The sequence below is a fragment of the Antennarius striatus genome, chromosome 11, assembly GCF_040054535.1.
Source record: "Antennarius striatus isolate MH-2024 chromosome 11, ASM4005453v1, whole genome shotgun sequence".
Taxonomy (NCBI): Eukaryota; Metazoa; Chordata; class Actinopteri; order Lophiiformes; family Antennariidae; genus Antennarius; species Antennarius striatus.
The window spans coordinates 12,167,901-12,192,152 of NC_090786.1; the positions used below are offsets into that span (position 1 = coordinate 12,167,901).

Sequence of the window (24,252 nt, forward strand, 5' to 3'; positions counted from 1 at the left end):
TTTTTTTTTGTCTTGAGGCGCTAAAAGACCAGTTGTGTTGTCTAAGGGGGCCAGATGGTCCTGTGCTCTGTGACTAAACACACACACACACACACACACACACACACACACACACACACACACACACACACACACACACACACACACACACACACACACACACACACACACACACACACACACACACACACACACACACACACACACACACACACACACACACACACTTCCGGGATCCTCAAGTTTATCAGTATTCAAAGTAAACACTCGCCTTTTTTTTCCGCTGCTCTCTCCACACACTGTGTCTCCTTTCTCCACTCCCCTGATGGTTCCACAGGGAGGACAGGAGTTGCTGCCATTTTTTTTTTCACTTGTTCCCCAGAGAAAGAAAAGGAGGATGAGCCAACAGGAGACAGACGGATGGAGAGAGTGATGCCGAGCACTGAAATACGGGCTTGGATCTTTACACTGCAAACGCGGGACAGAAAGACCAAATGCCCCCAAGACATTTTACAGCTTAGAACGTCATTTTTATTTTCCCAGCAGAGTGAAGTAACCTTACTACTCACAGCTAAGGCCCTTTATTCCTGTTAAAAAGACTTTGTACTAAATGATATCTATGCTTCAGACAGGTTTTGTTTTTGTTTGGACAGAAGCCCAAAATGAATGAAGACTAATATCTACAGAGACAGGACGAGATTTGAAGCTTCACAGTGAAGCCAGATCAGATCAGAGACTGAAGGCAAGCAGTGAGGCGTTTGTTTCTGAAGCAAAGACATGCCTCAGTGCCAGCTTAAATCTTGTGTGTATAATTAAGTGTGCAACACAGAGCAATGAATAAGGGAGCCATATGCAGGATGAAGAAGACTCTTAAAAACACCTGTGCTGCTCCTCAACACCCAGGATCTATTGTGATCCGAGCAAAAGGGTAGACCATGGACATATTGTCTTAGCACCTTGCTCTTTGTTCCAGAGCTCAAAAAAGCAACTGAGCTCCAAGAGCACTTCACTGTGGCACTTGAAAGTGGTGGAGTGTGTGTGTGTGTGTGTGTGTGTGTGTGTGTGTGTGTGTGTGTGTGTGTGTGTGTGTGCGCGCGCGCACAGATTTAGGCCATGATGAACAGACTTTCTTCATCATAACACACAAAATTAAAAGGATTTTCAAAACTATTTGGACACTAAGAATGTAATTCAAAGGCGGTGGCGCAGCGAAATCTGGATCCTCATGGGAACAGGTTTTAACAGTATAAATAAAGATCTGGTACCTGCTTGAACACTCCGTCTTGACAGATGTGTAGACTCTTTACTTTGCAGCAGTAGATATGATGAATAAACACATCTGACGCTTTAAAATTCAACAGATTCTTTTCTTAGTCTATTTAAAATAGCAAATAAAAAACACCAAGGTTCCAAATCCTATGTAGCACCTTTCTGTGCTGCTGCTACTCTCCACACACCCAGGCTTGAACCAGCCTTATTGGATATAGGCTCTCTGCTCAAGCTGCAGGCAGCATGGAAATAATTCAATCATAAGGGAAATGATGTAAAGGCAGAACTGATGTTCTCGTGTTGAGATTGACACTGCTGGGTTAAAACATAATCTATAATGAATGGCTACAGGACAGCTGGGGCGACCGAATTCAGCAGGTTATGGAGTTATGCATATTTCCACCTGTGTAGATAAGTAAAACATGTGAGGTGAGAAACCAGCAATGCAGGAACAACTCCTTCCCTCTACTGTCGCTTTATAATAATTTCACACTGCTTCCTCTTTTGTTCTCATGCGGTCAAGACTGACTCATCCAGGCGCCAACACGATTTGCCACGTGAACTAAACAGCCTGTTATGTTTGGGCATTTCCAACCACTCATGTTTTAATGTTAACAACAACTGAAGAAGGAAACCCAACCTCAAGGATGGGCCGATTCGGTCTTTTTAACTCTTTCCATACCTGTTGCTGCTTGTCCTTGTCCTTTGCTTTTCCATTGCCCGACACACGCGATGAGTTGACATCACGGGGGATGACAGAGATTTGGTGCAGTGGCATGTTCATCCCAGCAGAGCCAATCAGGAACGCTCACATACGCACTTCCTGTCCGGCTGCCAGAGTGAAGCACATGATGGTCTGCACAAACAACACCTTGCCCCTAAAGCCCTGCAGAGAATACACAGAGGATGAGATAACAAAATAACGTTCAAAATAAGTCTGCGGCAAGAAAGAAGAAAGTTCTTCAGTGGAGCAGCTACATTTTGATGTTTTCTTCTGGTGTGTTGACGTCTTTCACCATTAGAATTCTTCACATGTTCATATTAAGAGCCCAAAATTACGCCATTTAAATATCGATCATGATGACCCAGTGACTCACCGGTTCAAACTCAAGTCAGCCTGTCTGTGAATTCACTATTTTTTAGTTACATGGCTTTGTTGATGTGAATTTTTTTTTTCACACACAAGCTGAGGAAAAAAGCACTAATGCATAAAACTGTGAAGTATTCACATTGTTTTTAGGATCAGATTTGTACAGAAATAAAGACAGACTGTGGTCTAACTTTATTTCTAGTCCTTAAAGGTTGACTCTGAGGTAGCAGGAAAACAAGGGTTTTCAATGGAGACTTTCCACTGAGGCGTCTTTAGCTCTGACTGTTGGTTCACACCTAAACAGCTGAGTGTAACGCACTAATATCCTTAGAGTCGTTGAAGTGGTTTGTTTGCCTGGAGCATCATGTGAGTCGTTTGCATTGCGGTTGTTTTCTGGAGTCGGGGTGTGAAAGATGTCACAATCGTTCACACTCTGAGCCTTGATCCTAACGACGACCATCGTGTTAGTGACATCAGATTACCTTAAAGCTCCCCGCCAGTCAGTCACAGCTGAAGGAGCCTCCAGGTTGGGAGGACACATGAAACAAAACCGAAACAAAAGTCCAGTTGCTTCATATTTAACCTTCAAGAACTGCATGATCTGGATGAATGAGGATCTAATTTCTCTCCTAGGTCTGTGTTCAAAGATCAAAACAATCCTGTCACAATGAAGACCAGTTCTGTAATAATACAGTCAGTTAATGTTCTTTTATTTTCAATTGCAACAATCAGTAAATAAAAAAGCAATACAGTGCGCCCTCGCGCTTTCGCGCGTCAAAGCTTGCGACTTCACCTCATTGCGGATTTTTGGTAGGCAGTCACGTGATATTGTACGCGCATTCTATTAGCTGACAGCATCCGGAAGTGTGCTCAGTCCCGTGAGTCTCGGATTTACGTGAGACACAAAAGTGCTTTAAGCAGTCGATAAGAGTGTGGGAAAAGGTAATACAGATAGAAGGTGGTTTAATATCAGTATGGGGAGGGTCATAAACTAACATAAACATAAACTAAACATAAATTAAATTACCGTAAACAATAAGATAGTTTGTCGCTGGAATTCATTAATAGCGTTAAATGCAAAGAACGGGGGCGCACTGTACCCATGAGGTGACACAAGAAAAAACAATGCATTATATCAACATAAAATTAAGTATCTATGCAGTTTTTACAGATTAAGAAATTATTGTATGTCCTCAAACTACCAGAGGCACAAACCTCTCCTGTGGTTTTTATAGGAGCAGAGGTCTGTAAAAATTTATTACACTCTGCTCACGCTTTCCAGAGGTGATACCCAAAGTGTGAAATAAATCATCAGAGAGGTGGTAGCGTGTGGCCAAGGACTCTGACCTGAAGATTCAGGGCCATGATTTTCACAGTGAGGGTTATGTGTTGGTTCTAGTCTGCATTCAGACAGTCACGGCGGCTGTAGCATGTAGACGTCTCGAGCAGTTACCAAAGGTGGCTTACATGAGGGTCCTAATAAATTTGGTTAATGTGTCCATCTGTGCTGCCACTCGCTGCAGTGCAAGCTCTATCTTTTTTGGCCACTGGGCTGTGTGTGGATGAGTGTGTGTTCACATGTGGTCCGCTTTTACAGCAAACCCTCAATCATTGCAGCATTACAATGACCGGATTAGGAAACCAAATTCAAGCAAGCAGAGAGATGGGAGTTCAGTGAAGTAGCAGTCATTAGAATGGGGATGCAGGGTGTGAAATAAGGAAACTGCACATCACGATGGAGGAGAGGATTCAGAAACAGCCACAATGTCATTTCTGTTCATCGCTACAGTGAGAAGCTCGTACGTCCAGATGAACTCTTTAACATACAAAATTGGATTTATTTCAGAAATAGTGGAACACTCCTTTCTTGCAGATAACTGCAAAACTTGACTTCACATCTGAAACCAACTTCTTTGTCATGATTCAAACATCCAGTTATAACCACAATACACTGAACACAAAGGCTTCTTTTAATGCACAAGAGATAAAACTAATTACACTTTAATTATACTTTGATCATTAATTTTGTGAATTTTTTGGTGAAATCTGGTCTGTCTAATTTCATTCATTTGATTTTCCTACCGATTCCTCCGGTTTTGTGGGTCGTGGGAGTTGCTGGAATCTATCCCAGCAGACAGGGGCATGAGGCGGGGAGACAATCCGGACACCTCGCCGGCGCACTGCAGTATGTAATTCTAATATTTCTAAATATGTCTAAATATATCTTAACATTTTGCACAAGCAATTTGTTGTAAAACGATAAATTAGTTAACCCTGATCTCAAAGAACGAGTTCTGTCTTTCATACCACAGTGGACCGTTTACCAGGTTGGTACACCTACAATTGTGGATAAAAATATGTTCAATTAACTCCAGTTTAATCATCTCAAACAACTGTTTCGCATGGCTTTAAAATCCCACAGTTAAACACAAGCATGGGTACACAGTGTCCACAGGGAAGCAGAAAACAAACATGAACCTATTTAAAGATTCCGAGCGGGAGGCGGTGCGACCTGCTTCTGTTGCAGAGGTCAGAACAGTGGAGGACTAAAAATTTTAATGTGATGGTGCAAAACCTGCCTCACCTGGAAACCCGACTCCCACTGACATCAGCATCATGATTGCTATCATCATCACCATCATCCTCATCCTCATCATCATCAGTGTTGTTATTGTCATCACTGCAGTTATTATTAATACCACAAATTATAATCTTCTAATAACAATAGCTGTTGTTGTTGTTATCGGAATCCCTGTTCCTCATCCCCCCCCTCTCTCTTCATCTGTTTCTTTCTACCTATGTCCCTCAGGAGAACCTTTCCTGATTTTCGGTGCTGATGATTAAAATGAGCTTATATATATATATATATTGACTTTTGTTTCAATGAATGCTGAACCCAAACGTGTTGCGTAAGAGCCTGTTATGATGCACACACTGGTTTTCTGCCGACGCCACAACTAGGAATCCATTAATAAGAACCTACTATGGCCAGTCATCAGTCCTTTAGCTTCCTTCTGTTTGCACATCGTGAAGCCACCAGACATCATTTTGTTCAAAGTTAAGTAGATTTTCTGTCTTGGGGCAGGAAAGTAATTCAATCTATTTTGATAATTCTATCTGTACTATGAAGCCATAACGCAACCTTACTGTACTAAGCTACAACTGAAGCCAATTTGTGTGTGTGTGTGTGTGTGTGTGTGTGTGTGTGTGTGTGTGTGTGTGTGTGTGTGTGTGTGTGTGAACAATTACAACAAAAACAACGAGAAAAGTAATATCTAGGATGTCCATGTCAGGAATTTTTGTTTACACTCATAAATGCTTTTAAATTTAAATTCTTTTGGTTTTTCTTGCTTGTACAGAGTGAGGGAGGGCAGGTGGGAGACATGCATCTTCGGACCGTGGGTGGGGATGGAACCTGCCAACGTTGGTGAGGGTTGGCAGCTTCAATATATGGTCTGCATGCTCTACCCACTTGGAAAAACGTGATCCTCCATTCAAATTGTTTTTTAAGCAGTCTGATAGAAAAAAATTCCCACAGATTCATGCCAGAGGCTACAACACCGCCTGCCGCTGCACCCCTTAGCTTGTTACGATAAATCCAAAGAACAAGCGGAGCAGTAAAAATCTCCTCTCCACTTTTAATGGGCATCGCATTTCAAGGTTTTGTTGCACTGAGGAGTTCTACTAATAAGGTGAAGGAGGTGCTAGACGGACAGTCAGGATTTCCTTTTTGTTTTATGCACTATATATGTGGATATTCAGTTCAATGCTTGGCGTGAATATTTTTTGGACTAATACTCTGATTAAATTCTGTCAATCTAGTTACCAGAATGCAACCCTTTGCATATTTGTGCAGTGAGATAATTTCAAGTGATAGTTTTGACATTCAAATACTTCAAAGCACATTAATAATAGTTACAAGTCCTGCAGCACTCAACCCGATCACAGGCTTCGCGTGGATCCAATTTATATGAAGACCTTGTTGCTATGGCAGCAGCTCCAGGGGTCAGTTTAGTTGTTATGGTGTCGCTCACATAATTTGGTGGATATCTGAACTGATAACTTCATAGTACAGTATAATTTACAGACATTCAGTGAAGTTGTAGTTACAGGACTATATAGTTAAAGGACTATCTGGATTATTCCTTTTAATTCAAGCAAAGAGAACAAGGAATCAAATCAAAACTCAAAAATGAAAAAAAGTTATGAACGGTGCTTCTTTTTGGAATTTTCAGATATATAAAGAGCAATACTGCACAGACTCCATATTATTCTAGCTTCCAGTTAGCATTACAGCTACATGATCTGTAACAAAGTGGGATCATTCCCCAACACTGAACATACTGAAGTCTGTTTGAGTCTTGATGAGTATTAAGAAAACACAGTTCTGTGATCCATAGTACCATAGTAGTAGTGACCAAGTAGTGTCTGGAACCTGTGTTCATATTTTCTTTTCTTTTGTCCATTTAATGTTGATTATACCTATGGGTATTATTCAGAATTTACAGCCAGTCATGTATTTATCTTTTTTTTTTCTTTTGCTGTACTAGGTTATCAATATTCTGCATACTTTATCTTGCTAAATCAACTATGTAAAAAAAAGTAACCTGTATTCATGGAAGGTTTGAATGTTGGGATACATTTGCAGATGGCATTAAGCACATGATGGATCCTTCTGCCTTCCAAATGCAACATGAATAATGTAAACGGCAGGTTTCAAATGGATGGAGTGATTATTTCTACTGACTAAATCACACAGTCCAAGTTACGTGGACGGTGTCACTCACTTGAGCCACTAGACACCCCCCAGTAATGAGTAGCAGAACAGACACGATGAAGGGCTTTTCATAGAATGTATTATTAAACCAGACTACATGATCCACCCTGCTATTAGTCCAGGGCTGGTGTTCATGTAACCAATGTTTAGAATAATGGCACAAGCCTATTTCAGTTTACTTTAGCTCCGTTTCACTCTGGCACCTTTTAGTCTTGTGCCTGGCTGATTTTCAGGGAACAACACCAGGCAATTGGCCAAAACAGGATTAGCCTGGGGGGGGGGCTTGGCTAAGACTGAAGGCAGCCTGCTTGGGAATGTGTGAAAGCTGTCTTAGCCTGGAGCTAACAGCACCTAAAGCCTGGTCCTCAGAAGGTTCTATGGGTGCTTTGAGCACCGGAGTAAGCGCAGCGTGATAACCCTTCCGTGGCGACCTGGCTGGGGTACAGAGTGGAACACTGAGCACCTGCAAAGCAGGTATTTCCCTAAGGAGATGGTTGAGGGTTCAACAGAGCAAAGAGAAAATTCATCATAAAGCCAGAAACACGAAATGAAACGAAGGCCGCTTGGTATGTAAATAAGCCAACATTTACTGGTGCATTCACCGTATAAGACGAGCTGCTTTTAAAGGTCGCTCTGTCTGTTGAGCTTTTAAGAAGAGAAGGTGAATTTGCAATTTTGATGTTTGATGTGTGATGAAAATATTCCCACAAGGGAGGGAGGGCCATCAAAATATTACCGTGGCTCCGAATCCATACAATGTAAAGGAAGATCATCCAGGCCTGCTTGCAGCTCCTCTCCTTTTGCTCCTGTGCCAGGTAAATCACAGCCCTGTCTCCTCCATGTTCTGCTCAGCTGAGCTCTGCTGTTATTCAGTTTGCCAGGAGGCCCTTCTGTGTCCCTGCTGTCAGATCAGACATGAGATATGGCTGAGAGCCTCCTCGCTGGTTCTGATGTGCAACCGGGCAGAAAAAACCACCATGTATCAATCAAACCTACACTAACTGTTCTACAACTATAGCATATATTTAAAAAGGCACGTCCTCTGGAGAGTGGTGGCGTATGAAAGACACCAAATTGATTAAAGTATTTAAATATGTTAAGTGAAGCAGATATTTGATGTTAGAAATTAATTAATTTTTAACCTCAATACAAGAGGAAAAGATTTGTTCGGCTTCTTAATCTGTCAAGTCAGAGCAATATTGCAGCTTTGAAGAATAATTCGGAAAGTGACAGGAAAGATGAAGCACTGATTTGACAGCAACTGCCACTGTAAAACATATTTGACTGTGTGGTGTTCCAGACAGCTCTCATTAATTCTAGTTACTCTTAAATGTATTCAGTGTTGATTTGGCAGTTACAGTAAAAATGCTTCAGAGATTAATTTCTAGTATTGATTGCCGTTCCCTCCAGTGATGTGTCACTTTATCACTGAATTGTTTAATGAAAGGAAGGATTATTTTTTCTTTAAAAAAAAAAAACAAGAAACGATGACAGATAGGCTGGAAGATGGCCAAGCAAAAAGGTATGAGTCAGAGGAGAAAAGTTGGATTTAATTCCATCACGATACAAATTCCATCGCAGCATTGGGAGCAATGACTGGACTCAACGCCACGCTAAACGTATCTCATTCTCACACACACACGCTCGCATGCACACACACAGCCTCAATCTACAAACCCCACTGGTTCCGAGAGGTTCTTCATAAGCTGAACTGTTATTTATTAAGTTTCAATCTATAATGGCCATTTGAGGTCATTTAAATGCCATTACTACTCTAAATACAAGAGGAACTATTTCCTAATACTTACTAGAAACAATTCTAGGGAATAAAAACGACATACAGTATAAATGAAACAACATACAGATACAGATGGTTTTGAGTTGAGTTGTTCTCCATTACATGTCGCTTTAAAAATAAGTTTTTGTCGTTTCACTCGACTTAACATCTGTCTGCCACAAATATTGGACTTGAAAATCACTAGAAAACCATTAAAAGCCCATAATATTGTCATACCCTGGGTATTAGCTGTAAGTGCAATAAAGATGGAGCATAGGCTTTATTGGGCTTTATTCATCTCCTTTCACAGGAACTCCGAACAGAGACACAACTCCCACTCACAACTTCCTAAGTCTTGTCCCTTTTTTCCTAGTCTTGCAAATTTCCAACAGCACAACACGTGCAACACAAAGACAACATCACAATAACAGCAAGCATTAACACAGGTTATCACAATACCATGTTACTGTACAATAAACAGAATAAAAACATATTAAATTAGGTACGTATAGTTCCAATAGCTACCATTAAGCGTCACTCGTGATTGAGTTGAATTTAGATTAGTTTACAGTAAAATTTTGCTTCATATAATTTAATCTTGAGGGGAACACCTGTTCTGAAATAAAAGCTGCATTTAGGTGGCCTTGAGGTACATTTGTTAAATGATGTAGTTTTACTTGGAATATTCTGAAAGATTACCATAGTAGTTTACATGACATAACTTTTTTCTGAGAAGGTTATGCTAGGACTATAAAGAGTCCTTCAAAAGCTGTTATAAAGTTAAAAAGAAAAGCAAAAGCAGTGAGAGTGTATTTCAGGTTATAAATGAATAAATTACTGCGTAAAAGAATCCAAACAATATTTTTTTTAAAAAACACAACTCACTTTTAGACATAACTTTAGAAATAATTTATTCTTTCTTCAAGATCTCAGAGAATGATTTATGTCCTTTAAGTTTTCATCTTTAAAAACAGTTTTTAAAGATTATATCCATCAGAATGGGTAACATGACTGGAAGCATGTCATCGGCACACTGGTGGCGAGTCTACCAGACGAGTTGTCAGGGCGATGAGTGCTCACTATTCCACTATAGTGGATCCACACCAAGAATCAGGACTAGCACATCAGCCTGCTGCACCTTAGGAACAGGTTTGACCACAGGGTTCCTCCACATCCAGAATAGACCTGAACATGACAGCAGGCCAGCAATGAGATCCAACCTCCACCAACGTACTGTGGAGTTGCTTGACTCTCAGTACTTTTTTTTTTTTTTTACAGAAGACAAATGATGCACAGAATGCCCATTTTTATGTCAAATTGCTCTGAGCCTGAAGTACAAAGTCCCAGTAAAAAGAGACAGATGACAGACTACTGTCGTGATGTCCCCATGTGTGGTTTTAGGCTTTTTTTTTTTAGCACACTAAAGCAATGAAAGCCTGGTTATGCTGACCTCGCCTCCTAATAAACCCCTCTGTCACTAATACAGTTAGTCAAATTCCACTTCAGAATTAGACTGTAATAATTTAATTGCACAATTTATTTTACAAGCACACAACATACCGAACTTGAAGACTGATGGTTATAGAGCACGTTTTAAATAACCGGGAATAAATCATCAATGTTTTTATTGTTGCTTATCGTTGTATCACTTGTAACACCATCATTTATTAGCAGCAGCACCGTGTGATTAATACTTTGGCCTCTTTCTGCCTCTGAAACGTCTATGTTGCAGGATTAATCAAGAGATGCTGTGATATTTTAGTTAACTGCGTTCAGAATGACTCTCTTAGAGGAACTACTTGATTAAATGCTAATGAATGAGTTTGAATCTGATTAATTGTGTGGTTTCAGAAATTAGTTCTGCATAGACATTTCTTTGTTGGTGAAGTGTGAGAAATTATTTTAAAATGCAGACAGAAATATCTAGGATTGTACTATTTTTTTAACAACCGGTTTTCATTTTTTACAAATTCGTTCTCAGCTGTTAATGACGTATGAAGGTTAGCACGAGCAAAGGCAAAAAACAAAACAAACAGGTACAAGTATGGCCCCACACACAAGCCAGCACCTTGTGTAACTTCCTGTTCTGTAAAGAAAGGAGGATCCACTGGTTTACAAAAAACTGTTTCATTTCCAGTATTGCTGTGTGGACAGACAGGCCATCTGCCTCACATACACAGAAGTGATCCATTAAAGGTTCAGTGAAATACTTGAGCAATTCACTTTAATGAAACTGGTTTTGTTTTTAAAATATTGGCACTACGACGAGGACTTTTTCAAAGAGGTCCTTTCCACTCTTACCGGAATAGACTGACAGTTACTGGCAGGACTACAATTGGTAGAAACATTTCCTTCAACAACTTCCTCATATGAAACCAAAAACTTTGAGTTTTACATTACTACTTAATATATTAAAATGCTGGTGGTGAATAGTGGCATCTAGTTAGCAGTGTCAGTCAACTGTTGAGAAAAGAAGACCAGTTCTCCAAAAATATATTTTAAAAAATTCCAACACCTACATCCAAGATTCAAATGGAATGCCATTTATTTGTGAATTGCAAGTTTTTGGTTATTCCTGCGAGCAGACCAACAAAGAAATGACGTGAGGTGGAAAGTATATATGACCTGTTTAGACACTTTGGGATTTAGAAGCGTGTGGAATCTGATTTGGATCCAAATAAATATAATTTATGGATTCAGGGTTATGAGTATGATTTTAGATAAGGCTTAAATGACTTAGAGGGTTATGGAGAGCTGAACTGTCATTGAATCTTTTATTTGCCCTCATTTTTTTTTAAATTCTAGAATATTTTTTTAGCAACCTTGCATTTTTATGAAGCAGCTACAAGAGTTTAAATGATAGACATTGCCAGCAGCAGATTGCATCACCAGCAGCCTGGGGTTATTTACCAGTAAGTACCTCAACCACAGGAGAAAAACTGAAAATGGGGTTACTGTCTACTGTTGTTCATATGAAGCAACAATCAAAACTGCAGCACCTTTGTTGAGATGAGTGTATGGGTCTCCTCCAATTTTATCCACAGTGAACTGTGAATTTTAACAGATCTGGTCAGGTATTTAAAAGGAGTCGGATTCAGTTAAAATAGTTAGTGACCTAAACCCAAACCAGTACAGATGAAGTATTTAGATGACAACTTATTGAAACAAGCTGCAAGTCAGAGAAGATGTGTGGGGTTCGTCGTGTCTGCAATTTTTTTTCCAGGGAACAAAAAAGTTGTTTTTGCCCAGAGGGAATTTTTTATTCTGTTTTTGATAAGCTGCAATGACAAGACAGAAAAAAATCTTACTGCCATCAAGTAAAGTTTAAAAAAAAAATTCTAATGCCCAAATACTCAAATTCTTTGACATTCTAATGACTCAAAGAATTTGATGAGTCTGACAAGATGCTCTTTTCTTTTGTGCATGATGGAAGATCAGATGAGAAAAAAGTACACAGAGAATAAATTGTCATGACTGCTGACTGTTGATGGAAGAAGAGAATTAAATATTCGCTGAGCATCAACCAGATTGAATATGAAGAATTTGGAAACAGGAGCTGAAAATCCTTTACAAGAAACATTCAAAAGACATATTTACCATTTTAGATGGAACTTTTGGTTGCAGTATATATTATATTATTTATGTTGTGCACCACAACCAAACCAAATTCATTTCTACAAATGCACAGAGAGATGCACGATTGAACCCAATGCTATGCAATGACACAACAGTTCAATCAGGTACTAGCATCAGATATCAATGGACAGGACATGGCTACTGAGAAAATCACTTTTTTTCTGCTCCAATTGAGAAAAAAAAAGTACCCTGATATGAGGCTGTTTAAGATATCTGTATGGAAGCTTGCTTAAACGTGGAATCAGTTTTTGTTACACAAAATTTGTGTAACAAAAAAAATCCAGAATTTGACCCTGTATGCAAATCCACTCCAAATTATAACGGCTTCAAACTCCCTCAGGTAGCCCGTGTATATTCAACACAGATCCCTAAAGACTGAATCTGAATCAACTGGAATTCTACTTCAGGTCTGAGGACGTTTCAGTTCTCAGTGACTGCTGAGGTGTACAGTCATCTAGACTTCCTGAGGCTGCTCACACATCCACAGTCCACGAGATCACGCCTTAACAACATTATAATGGGTCATAGAAAACACGTGTTTGTGTGCCTGGGGCATCAAGTCTTTAGCGTTATCATCAGGATCACTTCACTAAAGATAAGAACGATCGTGACAACTGTTCTCACCTTGAACCATGACGACCGTCATTGTGTTTGTAATTCCAGGAGAGTTTGAATAGTGAGAATGCTGAATTGTCAGAGAACATTTTTTTGGTTTTACATAACAAAAATGTTGTCAAAGAAAAATCCTGACAAATGAGACACTGGAGCTGGAATCTTTTTGAGTTTTTGCTTTACAATCACTGGAACAATTATTTAACCATTATCCAACTGCTACCACTAAAAACTCTGTTGACTTGCTAATCAATCAGTGTTTTAGCTTGACTTCTATGGTGCAGTATTTGGGTTGGGGAACATCTCCAAGCCTTTCATGCTGTCTCCAGCAATCAAGCATTAAGGTTTGGTGTGATGAGACACGGAGCACACATGGAGAGTGGGTTATTCATCACACTTCCACTGACACATCAACACTCGTCTTGATTTAGACCCACATGCTCCTCTTCCTCACAGCAGCCATTCATCCAAAGGAGAGACAAATGAAGATATCATGATGGTTTTTCCAAACAGGCCCAAGTGCCTGAAGAGAAGGCCTCTCTAAACTGTTGGTCCAACAACTATTTTGGTAAGCATCGTCAAAGCCATAGGTTAAAAAGACTGTAAATTCCTCTCTGTGCAGCATTTAGCCTCAGTATGTAACCTTTGGGGAACATGCACAACGCAGATGGTCATCAAGAATGAAGGAGGATAAGTCCCTGTGGTTACAACCAGTTTCAACATCTACACACACACAGAAGCTTCTATTCATTCAAATGAATGAATATATGTCAAATAAAACCTATTTTCCCCACACTATGTGTACAAACTAATTAATTCAAGCTACGAGAGGATGGATTTACTATTTAACAATATTATAAACTGTAACATAATGAGGATTGAATTAAAACAATCAAGAAGTCATAATTGGGACACAGCAGAGATTTGGAGCTTTAATTATTTTTTGCAGAAAACGAGGGACTGAGTGTGACATGATGAGGTGTAAGTCATGAATACACAATGAAAATGATAAGTAACACCAACATTCTTTAACAATCTCAGAGGAAAACAGGGAATAAAAGACAGTAGGAGAGCAGGGACTGCTGCTGGTAGGTTATTCTAAGGTTTGTAGAAATCCACAATAATAGAAGAAGATTATATCTTATGTTTGCAAATACTCAAGTACAACTGACAGATTCATGGTGCTCCACCAGAAGGGACAAAAGAAAAGCTCCAGAAGTCTTTTCCCAAATTTTATACGACAACCAGAGTTTAAAATAAAATGACATCTCTTTTGTGTTTCAGACCACTCGTGCAGTTATGAGTCCAGTTAGTCCAAACTAAACACTTCTGCTGATGCTGCCGGATTCGGAAAAAAGCATAGAGACGAGACACTCACTACTGAGTGTAAAAAAACCCAAAAGGCATAAAGGAACAGAAAAGTATTTACAAGGAAAGGTCACAGAAATTCATGAGTTCATTAGCATTAGTTAACTTAATGCTCAAGAATAAGATTTAAAACTAATCAGAGGCTTGAATAAGCTTTGCTCTTACTCTCCTAATGTCAATTAGAATTAGGTACAGTGTGACAAAAATGATATAGTCCTCAGAGTTAATTAGACTTGACTTTGTCATAAATGTTTTTCTGGGTTTCTTGACCATCCATCCATCTTCAACCGCTTATCCGGGCACGGGTTGCGGGGGCAACAGTCTCAAGAGGGATGCCCATATTTCCCTCTCCCCAGACACCTCCTCCAGCTCCTCCGGGGAGATCCCAAGGAGATAAAACAAACGTACGCAAACAGTTTGCGGATAGGTGATCGTATGTTACAGCCTTTAGTCTCTACAGGTCTGCTTATTAGACCAAATTCAGACTTTTATTCTAACACAAGACATACTGTATGTAGTTTATAACAATAATGGTTGCGGATTTCGTGTTCTTTTCCAATTTGCGGTGTTTTCTAAAACGACCTAGGAGGGTCGTTGAGAAGCTACATGATGGGTGCTCGTATCACACTGAGGTTAGGCTCTGAGGCTAAAGCAAAATGTTGCAGACAAATAGTTTGTATCCTCACCAGAACATTACAGAGGGGCTCCACACAGCGACTGAATAGCATACAGTACGTTTATGTGGTCGTGAAGCCCGTATCATTACATCCAAACAATCTTATAAAAGGTGTAAGGTCTATATCTTCTACCATATCCTCCATTCACTTCAGGGTGCAGATCCTACATGAATAAAAACACTTAAGGCATGGTATAATTTTTAATTATTTGGTCTCAGTAAGGTCTCAGTAAAGATTAAAAAAAAATCTCTGTACTCACATTAGTTACGTATGTGTGTGTGTGTGTGTGTGTGTGTGTGTGTGTGTGTGTGTGTGTGTGTGTGTGTGTGTGTGTGTGTGTGTGTGTATAGCTACTGACAGACTTTGAGACCCTGATAGCTTTATCAATTACAGCCCCCTACCTGCAGCAGTAACATCACACAATCCTTTCAGCTGAGCCAGCACCTCTGTTTGGATGACATATCACTCATTCACACACACACACACACACACACACACACACACACACACACACACACACACACACACACACACACACACACACACACACACACACACACACACACACACACACACACACACACACACACACATGTTGTAGGTCTGCATAAAGAAACTACATCAGATATGTGAGGAACACAACCCTGTCCTGTTGTGTCATAACGTGCTTTTACACCAGCTCCACTAGCAGCACTGCAGTGGCATTTAATACACAGGGGTGTATAACACCCATAGGAGGAAGTCATTAGATTGGATCAATACTCTATTCCCCCAGACGAGTCACTGTGGGACGAGGACTCAGGGCAGGCCAGGATTGAGTTATTGCACAGGAGGCACAGAGAAACGACACTGTATGATCCTTTTATTATATTATTACATTACAACCCAACAGGACGCTGACACAACAATACTAGCAGCGAACACGTTGAAGTCATTATGATCTAAGATAAGATAGCAGTATGGCCGCTGCGCAGAGGCCACACAGAGTTGGAAACCCTAAGGCGAAACCCAAATTCCAACAAATTCAGAATGCAATGACCATCCTTTTTTACATCCTTTTTGAATATATGGGCTCATCAATAAACACTATTCATAATGAATGTGCTCCATTTTATCAAGTTTTGCACCATCCCAACTATTTTGCATTCAGGGTCATACAGCTCTCACATTGTGTTAATTTGTTCAGCTGAGGATCAGTTCAGGTACACCAGTCGCTAAACTGAAAATCCGGTGAAGAACAGTAATATCATTTTCACCTCCTACTAGTCACAGGTTATCCTGCATAACACTCACAGTCTTGTTAAAAGGGGATGTATATGTATGAAGGAAGGTTTCTGCTGGCTGGATTAATATCCTGTCTCTTTGCAGAATCAATATATTTTAAAAGATTAATCACCAAAGTTAAGACACAGTTAATTGGTGCACTAGGAATCAGTGAACTGCGTATGTAGGTTCAGAGTTAACATAGAAATGAAATGAAATTAAATGTGTATGAAGAAAAAGTGGTGATCATTTAAAGGTCCCATATTATACCGTTTTTAATCAATGTCACAACAGCTGTCAGACGTCCAGCTACGCTGTATTCTAAATGTTTACTCCAAAACTGATCCCTGCTCCAGAAATTCAGCTCAAATGATCCCTGCTGAGAACAGGCTGTTCCTGTGTCTGCACCTTTAAATGCTAATGCACACCGTCTCTCAACCACGCCGTTACATTTTTAATAATATGCATGTATGAAACAGCTACTAATATAAGTGATCGTTTGAACAAAACAACAGTTCAAAAACAAGTATTCATTCATTCAATGAACAAATGTTCACGTAATTAAAAGCATTTTCAAAAAATGCCAAGACTTTATGCTTTCAAACACGAAATTTGTCTGCTGTTCCTCATCTTCTGCGGTAATATATACTTTATATTTGTACCAAGACATTTGAATAAATCTGCTTTGTGTCAAGGAAACTTCTTCTTTTCCTTTCAGCTTTTCCCTTCAGGGGTCACCACAGCAAATCAATTGCCTCCATCTAACCCTGTCTTTTATATCCTCTTCTCTCACACCAACTACCTTCATGTCCTCTTTCACTACATCCATAAACCTCCTCTTTGGTCTTCCTCTAGTCCTCCTGCCTGGCAGTTCAAAACTCAGCATCCTTCTACCAATATATTCACTATCTCTCCTCTGGACATGTCCAAACCATCTCAGTCTGGCCTCTCTGACTTTCTCTCCAAAACCTCTAACATGTGCTGTCCCTCTGATGTACTCATTCCTGATCCTATCCATCCTGGTCACTCCCAGAGAGAACCTCAGCATCTTCATCTCTGCTACCTCCAGCTCTGTCTCCTGTCTTTTCCTCAGTGACACTGTCTCTAGACCAAACAACATCGCTGGTCTCACCACAGTTTTGTACACCTTTCCTTTCATTTGAGCTGAAACTCTTCTATCACACATCACACCTGACACTTTCCTCCACCTGTTCCATCCTGCCTGCACACGCTTCTTCACCTCTTTTCCAGATTCTCCATTGCTCTGAACTGTTGAACCTAAGTACTTAAAATCCTCCACCTTCTTGATCTCTTCTCCCTGTAACCTCACTCTTCCACTTGGGTCCCTCTCATTCACACACATGTACTCTGTCTTACTGTGGCAAACCTTCATTCCTCTCCTTTCCAGGACAAACCTCCACCTCTCTATCTTCTCCTCCACCTGTTCCCTGCTCTCACTGCAGATCACAATGTCATCTGCAAACATCATAGTCCATGGAGCTTCCTGTCTAACCTCGTCTGTCAGCCTGTCCATCACCATAGCAAACAAGAAGGGGCTCAGAGCTGATCCCTGATGTAGTCCCACCTCCACCTTGAACTCCTCCGTAACACCTACAGCACACCTCACCACTGTCTTACAGTCCTCATACATGTCCTGCACCGCTCTATGATACTTCTCTGCCAGTCCAGACTTCTTCATACAATACCAAAGTTCCTCTCTGGGCACCCTGTCATAAGCTTCCTCCATATCTACAAAAACACAATACAGCTCCCTCTGGCCTTCTCTGTACTTCTCTATCAACATCCTCAAAGCAAATACTGCATCTGTAGTACTCTTTTTTGGCATGAAACCATACCGCTGCTCACAAATGTTCACTTCTGCCCTTAGTCTAGCTTCCACTACTCTCTCCCATAACTTCATTGTATGGCTCATCAGCTTTATCCCTCTGTAGTTGCCACAACTCTGCACATCTCCCTTGTTCTTAAAAATGGGCACCACCACACTTCTCCTCCATTCCTCAGGCATCTTCTCACTATCTAAGATCCTGTTGAACAACCCAGTCAGAAACTCTACTGCCACCTCTCCTAGACACTTCCAAACCTCTAGAGGTATATCATCAGGACCGACTGCCTTTCCACTCTTCATCCTCTTCAATGCCCTCCTCACCTCATCCTGACTAATCTTTGCTACATCCTGGTCCACAACAGTCACCTCTTCTAGTCTTTGTTCGCTCTCATTTTCCATGTTCATCAACTCTTCAAAGTACTCTTTCCATCTTCCCATCACACTACTGGCACCTGTCAATAGACTTCCATCCCTATCCTTAATCACCCTAACCTGCTGCACGTCCTTCTCATCTCTGTCTCTCTGTCTTGCCAACCTGTATAAATCAGTCTCTCCCTCCTTACTGTCCAACCTAGCATACAAGTCAATATAAGCCCCTTGTTTGGCCTTTGCTCCCTCTGCTTTCACCTTACGCTGCATCACCCTGTACTCCTGTCTACTCTCCTCAGTCCTCTCAGTGTCCCACTTCCTCTTGGCTAACCTCTTCCTCTGTACACACTCCTGTACCCCCTCATTCCACCACCAAGTCTCCTTATCAACTTTCCTTCCAGATGACACACCAAGTACTCTCCTACCTGTCTCCCTGATCACATTAGCTGTAGTTGTCCAGTCATCTGGAAGCACCTCCTGACCACCCAGAGCCTGTCTTAACTCCTTCCTAAAACTCACCAACCAAACTCCTTTTTCAGCATCCACCATCCTCTGCTCTGCCTTTGCCCTCTTCATCTTCCTCACCACCAGAGTCATCCTACACACCACCATCCTATGCTGTTTGGCTACACTCTTGCCTACCACTACTTTGCAGTCACTGATCTCCTTCAGATTACATTGTCTACACAAGATGTAGTCTACCTGTGTGCTCCTACCTCCACTCTTAAAGGTCACCCTATGTTCCTGCCTCTTCTGGAAGAAAGTATTGGCTATAGCCATTTCCATCCTTTTTGCAAAGTCAACCACCATCTGTTCTTCTGCATTCCTCTCCTGGATACCAAACCTGCCCATCACCTCCTCATCACCTCTGTTACCTGCACCAACATGTCCATTGAAGTTTGCACCAATGACAACTCTCTCACTTCTAGTTATGCTCTGCACCACTTCCTCAAAGTCCAGCCAGCATTTCTCCTTCTCCTCCAGCTCGCATCCTACCTGTGGAGCATACCCACTAACAACGTTGAACATCACACCTTCTATTTCTAGCTTCAGACTCATCACTCTATCTGACACTCTTTTTACCTCCAGGACATTCCTAACAAACTCCTTGTTCAAGATAACTCCGACTCCATTTCTCTTCCTATCTACACCATGATAGAACAGCTTGAACCCTGATCCTAAACTTCTAGCCTTGCTACCTTTACACCTGGTCTCCTGTACACATAGTATGTCTACCTTCCTTCTCTGCATCATGTCAACCAACTCTCTAACTTTTCCTGTCATAGTCCCAACATTCAACGTCTCTACTCTCAGTCCTATACTCTTGGCGTTCTTCTTCTCACTCTTCTCTCTCTTCCTACGAACACACTTTCCTTCTCTCTTTCTTCTTCTCCTTCTGTGTCAAGGAAACAGTGATGACCAATTTTGTCATTCATCTTTCACTTTCATTTTGTAAAAAAAACAAACAAAAAAAATAACTCAATAACTTTAGAAAACAACTGTCAGATTCATTCTGGAAGGAAATAATTATGAGGCCTTGCTGCAGTCAAGTAAGTGAACAAATCACCTAAAAACAAAAAAACAAAAAAACAATTCTCCCAAAAATGAATCAACTAACAAATACAAATTTTTCATTTCCACTTTCATGCCCTCTGAACCATGTTGTAAGAGTTTAATAAGAACATACAGCAGTTCTTGTACAACCGGATAAATTAATTAGCCAAAACAAAGACGTGGCTGACAGTGGGAAAAAAAAAAATTCTGAAACTCATGAGCAATCAGAATATTTTTAACCATTATTACATCGAGAGTGATTGAAACCGTTGTTGATTAGCACAATAGGGGCTGTCAAACTCATCTGGAGTTCCATATTGTAAAATACTGTGGGAGGCACATCACCATCGCAACCGATTGTGTCAAACAATGAGAACAGCTAATTGGCAGAATGCTACTATTTGAGCTTTCAGATACTTTTTGATTGCATTATTTCTGCCATTGAATGACTTTCCTCAGAACTGCTTTCCGGAGACAGACGTATGAGTTAATTTGCAAACACACAATGGCACACTCCATTAGTACTGGAGGCTCCCTCTCTCTCTCTGCTCTAACTTACAGACTGTCTTTGTCGCCCATTCCTCCTCTCTGAAATCATAATCATGGCTTTGCTCTCTCATTTCTCCTCATCGTCGGTCTTGTCAGGACAACTGACAATCTCTGAGACTGCTGACAGCTGTGGCAGCTCAGGGTCTGTCATAGATAAGATTTCCAGATAACAGGCCAATGTTTGTTGTTAACAGGGAAATCCCTCAATTTTTTTGGCGAACACATAGTGAGTCCTGAGTGAAGACGAGGACAGGAAGAGAAACAAACAGACCGTCATTAGGTATGAAGTGGTCATGAGAGATTTTATGCTGAAATTTAGAACAGGGAGCCACTGCTGTCAAGCTTTAGAATGCAATAGATGTGATTGTGGCATTTGACTGTGGATAAGTAGAAAACAAAGTGCAGAAGAGATGTTGTGTCTTGCATATTTTACACATTACAGCTAAAAAAAACAAAATTACAACCCAGACCATTTATCATTGCTTTGATTCAGATAAATTATATGCACACTCAGTATGAAAACATGTCAGGTTAAAAGTGGTTCATGAATAAAAAGGATGCCTTCCATTCTGCTACTGCAGATAAAGATGGCTCCAGATGTCTACTTCTCAAGTCAAGATACTTTTTTTTCTCAAACTAAAATAACAATCAAAAACTAGAGATCCAACAGTTATCTTACATAATGCTCATTGTCCACTGCTGCTTAACATTCAATCATGTCACAAACATTTTAGCTGCATTTGTGTGTAAAATAAGGCAGTGGAAATGTGAGGAGGCACGGTCAGGAGCATGGCAGCACAGCAGAGAGAAAAACATTGTCCGCATTTCATGCATTCACAGGCTGTGGATGGAAACAAGACAACGGGGCTCCTTATCGCAACAAGAAGTCAGTGTTTTACTGCCCCGACATAAAGACATAACCAAACTATAGAGTGATGTAATTCACAGCCTGCATACCGCACTAGTGTCTGCATCACAGTAAAGCTGGTATCACAAGAAGCTGTCTTTGACACAAGCACAAGAATTATCACCTTGGATTGAAGAACAGAAACAGAACATACTACAGTGAGCATGCATACAGCGAACATGAGAAACACCCCACAGAACACGAGCTTTAACTGTAACACATTCAGAGAGTGCATTCCTACGCCAATGCCATTACAACTCAACTAAAAATAGTTTCCAGAGTACGTCAAAAGAAAATAAAGGAAAAAGTTTGTCAGAGATGATTTTAAAAAGCCTGATGTCTCTACCATTATAAATATTTTAACCTATAAAATCTAAATTGTGATCTGGATCTGGCTTCAATGCTGCATGATAGGGAGTCATCCATACTTTACATTCAGGTTCATTCAGTCATTCATCTTCTTGACCCCTTCCTCTGCTTTTGCGGGTCACAGGGGTTACTAGAGCCTAACCCAATTGACATACAAGCCAGGGGCGGGGGGGAACTCCGAGCGCGATGCCAGTGCACTGTGGAGCCACACGAAAGACAAACAGCCACGCTCACACCTACAAGCTATTTGGAATGATCAGCTCACCTAAGCTGCATGTTTTTGGATGTGGGAGGACGCCGGAGAACCCGGACAGAAACCACAACAGACACAGGGAGAACATACAAACACCGCACAGAAATGACTTGAACCCGGAACCTTCTAGCTGTGAGGTAACAGTGCTACCCACTGCACTACCGTGCTGCTACATTCAAATTCATGACCCCGTTTTTATATTTTACTTGGCAAAAAATTTTTTAAAAAGAAAAGAAAAAGAAGACCTCTACAAGTTGATAAAGTGAAAAAGTAGTTGGATCTGCCTCAGAATCAACTCAAACTTAACCCATCATCACAAAATTCAGTTAAAATTCACCCACAGCAGTTTGAGCTCTCTGGTGAGCAGACAGTGGAGTTAACACTGCTGCAGTGGGTACAGCAGCAGACGGCAGGAGTGGAGGATAAGGTGTCAGACACTGGGGAAAGCTGATCCTGCAGCCAATAAGAAGACAGTAATGTGAGAGATGCTGCAAGAGTGAACCGATTATTGGATTGGTGACAGACGGAAACCCCACATTTTGATCTTAGTGTGGAATTATTACTAAGATGGTAATAATAAACACTAAAGATTTAGTCTCCAGACCAAATGTAGCTATCACTGCTCTTAGCTTTATTATATCTCATTGTTATAATAATAATAATAATAGTAATACTAACAACAATCTGTCCAGGTCGCTTTGCGCCTCAGTCATAAACTCTACATTACATGCAGTACAACAAGAAAAAAGCTCTGGGACAGGAGGGCACCGACTGAAATCACATCACTTGTCCATCATGTAAATTTGTCCCCTTTAAATCCCAATCAATATTGATCCGGTAAGCTGTAGTCTACTCGGACTGACCGGCTGGCGGCTGTTTTGTGGCTCCGCGACCCTTTTGTTCACATGACAAGGCAATTTAGCAGCATCCTGGAGTCATGAAATTCTCCAGTTAATCACGTTATAATGTAATAAATCACATATTCCCGACCCGTATGATTCTGCCTCCAATTGAGCGCTACAAAAACTAGGAAAGGTCTGCTCGGACACATTTAAGTCTCACCGAAATGGTTAGATCCGGTCAATAAATTCATTAAAAACAGCGCGCTATGACGCGCAGCTGATTTTTGCTGCAGAGCGCACCAGACATTACAGTGAATTGTGATACCTGAATACCACTGGGCTCTGGTGACCGTCGTTTCAAACAGCTGACAATAAAAAGAAGCAGATTCTCACACACCGACATCAGAGATTCGGTCCGGGCGTCCTTCCGACCGTCAGCCGCCTCCGGGTGGATTTAACAAAGCGGGAGGCGCAGCAGACAGAGGAGCCTCAGTGTGGCGGACGCGTCAGCGCTGAGCAAATGTTGATCCATATTCAAAGTAACACACACACACACACACACACACACACACACACACACACACACACACACACACACACACACACACACACACACACACACACACACACACACACACACACACACACACACACACACACACACACAAAAAGACACTCACCGCTCTTTTTTTCACCGAATGGAGACGTACTGTTTATGCACTGTCCCGGTGAGCAGCTGTGTTATGATGCGACACCGACTTCCGCGTTAAACTGGAGTAATTTAAAAAAAAAAAAAAAAAAAAAAGGAAAAGGGCTAATATATGTATATATTAAATTTAAAGGAGAGGCGGCTCACGCAGGTGCATTGAGGACTGCGCTCCGAGAGGATGGAGGACGGCTCTGGAGAAACAGCAGTGGCGGAAATATAGTCTGTGAGGGTAATGGTATAGAAAGTGTCTTAGAATAAAGCTCCACTAATCCCACGCTCATACGTGAATTTTGGCTTGAAAATGTACCTTTGCTCTGCAGTAACTGGCAGATTTTTCAGTGAATATCTCATAATCCCAGAAATATAGTTGGTGAACAGTGGAACG

The 24,252-nt window shown here is 40.9% G+C and overlaps 1 protein-coding gene across 4 annotated transcripts in view; it reads right to left on the reverse strand.

The window, feature by feature from the left end:
* The window catches only part of LOC137603453 (E3 ubiquitin-protein ligase MARCHF8-like), a 73,712-nt gene extending 49,460 nt beyond the window's left edge, over positions 1–24,252 (reverse strand). The window contains exons 1-2 of one of the 4 annotated variants that reach the window (XM_068326930.1): positions 24,175–24,252; positions 1,952–2,155 (exon numbers count right to left, since the gene is read on the reverse strand). In XM_068326930.1, the coding sequence (XP_068183031.1) occupies positions 1,952–2,053 (102 nt within the window). In that variant the 5' untranslated portion in view covers positions 2,054–2,155; positions 24,175–24,252. The other 3 variants (XM_068326929.1, XM_068326928.1, XM_068326931.1) reach the window with 3 other exon arrangements.